At 35.9% G+C, this 2,924-nt stretch overlaps 1 protein-coding gene across 1 annotated transcript in view; it reads right to left on the bottom strand.

Moving 5' to 3' along the window:
• LOC106530072 (brain-specific angiogenesis inhibitor 1-associated protein 2) overlaps positions 1–2,924 on the bottom strand; it is a gene marked incomplete at its 5' end in the record, with an annotated part of 67,188 nt that overhangs the window by 27,142 nt on the left and 37,122 nt on the right. The window contains 1 exon segment of the mRNA XM_014025636.1: positions 1,351–1,412. Coding sequence (XP_013881090.1) covers positions 1,351–1,412 — 62 coding nt within the window.

Raw genomic sequence — 2,924 nt, 5'->3', positions numbered from 1 at the left:
ACCAGAAGCTGCTCTTCATATTAGTGACCTACAATAACAGTAACAACAGCTTTTTGACAAGTTTAAAATTTCTTTAAAATACATTCAAAATTCAAAAAAAACGACAATTAATTTAAAGCAAATTAAAATGTAGTTGTATCTGCAACTGTATTTGATAATGTTTTGAACTTTTAAATATTGCCTGGTAAAAACAGAAGCTGCTCTTCATATTCGTGACAAACTTTGGTGTTTTTTTTGTCGAGTTACTTTCATTTTTGCTTCTACTTTTCATTTAGAATAGGTTTCCATTCTTGGCAGGTTTCTAAGGTTCTTCTACATTTTAAAAAATTTGTTAAACAACTGAGTGGCGCACTACTGCTTCTAGTGGTGAGAGAGTGTATTGCACCTCATTCAAAATCAATGCGGTCCCACGGCCCTCTGCGGCCCAAAGTTAAAAACTGTTGTTCTTTTGAGGTCCTCAAGGTGGCGGTCGTGGCCGGCCCATGGGTTAAGAATCTGACTTATAAAACATTTTTATGTCTAAATTGCTAAAAAAAGTTGCATATTTGATCAATTTAGAATTACAGTATGTACACACCTGAAAGAAGCTTCCAGGTGATTTTTTTTCAATTCCATCTTCTATATAGATGTCTTTAAAATAATCATAAGTTGGCATAAGTTGTTTAAAATGTCTTAGTGTGACAGGGCCTTTAGCGCAGGAGCTTTTGGCACATGTTTCTGGTACAGATCAGATTTATTCATGTTGCCGCTGAGAAGCAACGAGCAGACTAAACTAACATTGCGGATGTCCGCTAACCTATTTTCTGAACATGCATAAGATTTTTCCCCTTTTGATCAAATCTCAGATGTTTTGGTGTAAGACACGGATGCTCTGATGATTGCAGTATAAATTCAAACAGAATACATTTGTAGCAACCAGCTCCAAAAATGATGCTCCACTGACACAGCCAGTCATAACCATACGACCTACAAGCTTTTTATTTTTTACTATATTTGATATTTTACTGGACAAAAAAAGTAAATTAAAAATTGAAAGACCAGTTTTGTTCAACTTTTAAATAAGTCCAATTTATTTAGTCTTGTTTGTTTTCATTTAAGGTCAGTTTGCATTTATTTAGTTGCCATTTATTTAAATGTCATTTATGTTAGTGAATTAAGAAGATGGTGTAATGGCCGAGCAAGCCGTTCCAGGAACATCCTGGAGCAAACCCATACCACTGACCTGAATTAGGTGGGCATTGTTACAGCACCTTGTTCTGTTCGAATTTAATTTGAATGCAGCAGATCACTGTAAAAAAAATAAAAAACAAAAACACACACCCAAAAATCATTCAAGCTTAGAATACCAACCATCTCCTCTAGCTGCACTTGGATCTGTCTGTGGACCTCGGCCATCTGGAACAGCACATCTCCTTCACACAGAGAAACGGAGAGACATGGAGAAAACACATGAATACTCCATAACACAAGCAGAAAGCTGCGAGGAGGAAGAAAAGTAGAGAAAAAAAAAACAGATGAAACATGGAAAGCAAGAGAGAGAAGAAAAAATGTGATGGAAGTTTATGAGATGATAAGACAGATACAATGCCACATACAGAAATTGAAATGGAGGTAATGGTTTCAAAAAGCAGAACACACTGGATCTTGAATTTTGTAACAAACTAGAACTTAACAAGTAATAAATAAATAAATAAATAAATAAATAAATAAATAAATAAATAAATAAATAATTCAGGTAAAACTCAAAAATGACAAGAGGTCATGCAGCTAGTATTGTAGTTTTAATACCTACAGTCTGCCTCTTCTGAATTTGCAGTGCATTGTCAAGAAAAGGAACACAAAAAGCACATTGAGCGAAGGACACATACAAATATCGACCTGGTGGAAAGACTGTGAGCAATCCAAACAGACAGAAACATGACAGACATTTTCTCTGACCAGAAGGTCCAAAGCCGTTTTGGCTTTGTTTGGGGCATTGTGTATATTTAGCCAGTGCTGTGAATATTAATAGAATCAGATCATATTTGTTGCAAAGTGTCAGTTAGACAGCAATATAGAAGCATCATGCTCTGTTTTCAGCCAGTCTAGTCACATGATTAATTTAAAACATGGCTGAAAGAGTCAGTAAGGATATCAATCACTTTAGAAATCCAGATTTATTTTTCAGGACGCACTAGAGGCTTCTGACATGTATTGTCAGATTTTATTTCTTGCTTCGTTTCACACACCGTCCTGCTGTGTCATTTTATGAGCTTTAATCTGCAAAGAGCAGATCTAAATGGATCTTAAATTGCTTTGCAAACAAAAGCAGAACTTGTGCTGAAGCGGTTTTCAGTACAAACCTTTTGTTCTGCACCAAAAGGGCTTTGGAGTGGTCTCCACCTCAGACAGCAAGCAGCGCGAACACTGGCAACAATGTAGAGACTGTGACAGAGCGGACTTAAAGAAAAGCTGAGAAGCAGAAGGTTGGTTCTTTAAAACCACATAAGAAAAGAATGCAGCATGTACAGTAATAAGAACTGTGAAGTACTGTTAGACAAATGAGTTGCCCAAAAAATGCCAACACATTTCACCATTAGTCCAGTAGCAATTTATTCTACACAATAAAGACAAAGCGGTTTATTTTAAAGAACACCTGAAATGTATTTAAAGGGATCCCCGATTAGTTGTAACATTAGARTTTATTTGATAAACATATATTTTAACTGTAAAATAAAGACTGTAAAAATACTGTAGGCTGTTTAGTTTTGTACATTTTTAAAATATATTTTAACACGGATGGAGCCATTTTATTTACATGCAAAGCATTCTGGGTAAATGATGACATCAACTAGGTCATTGGTGCAAGGCTGCTAGTGAGCTATATTCACCGGCCACTTTGTTAGGTACAACACGCTAGTAACGGGTTGGACCCCCTTTTGCCT

The sequence above is a fragment of the Austrofundulus limnaeus genome, unplaced genomic scaffold (assembly GCF_001266775.1).
Source record: "Austrofundulus limnaeus strain Quisiro unplaced genomic scaffold, Austrofundulus_limnaeus-1.0 Scaffold4, whole genome shotgun sequence".
NCBI classification, from domain to species: domain Eukaryota; kingdom Metazoa; phylum Chordata; class Actinopteri; order Cyprinodontiformes; family Rivulidae; genus Austrofundulus; species Austrofundulus limnaeus.
Note: the sequence above shows the minus strand (reverse complement) of the source record. Positions and strands in the feature narration are given on the sequence as shown.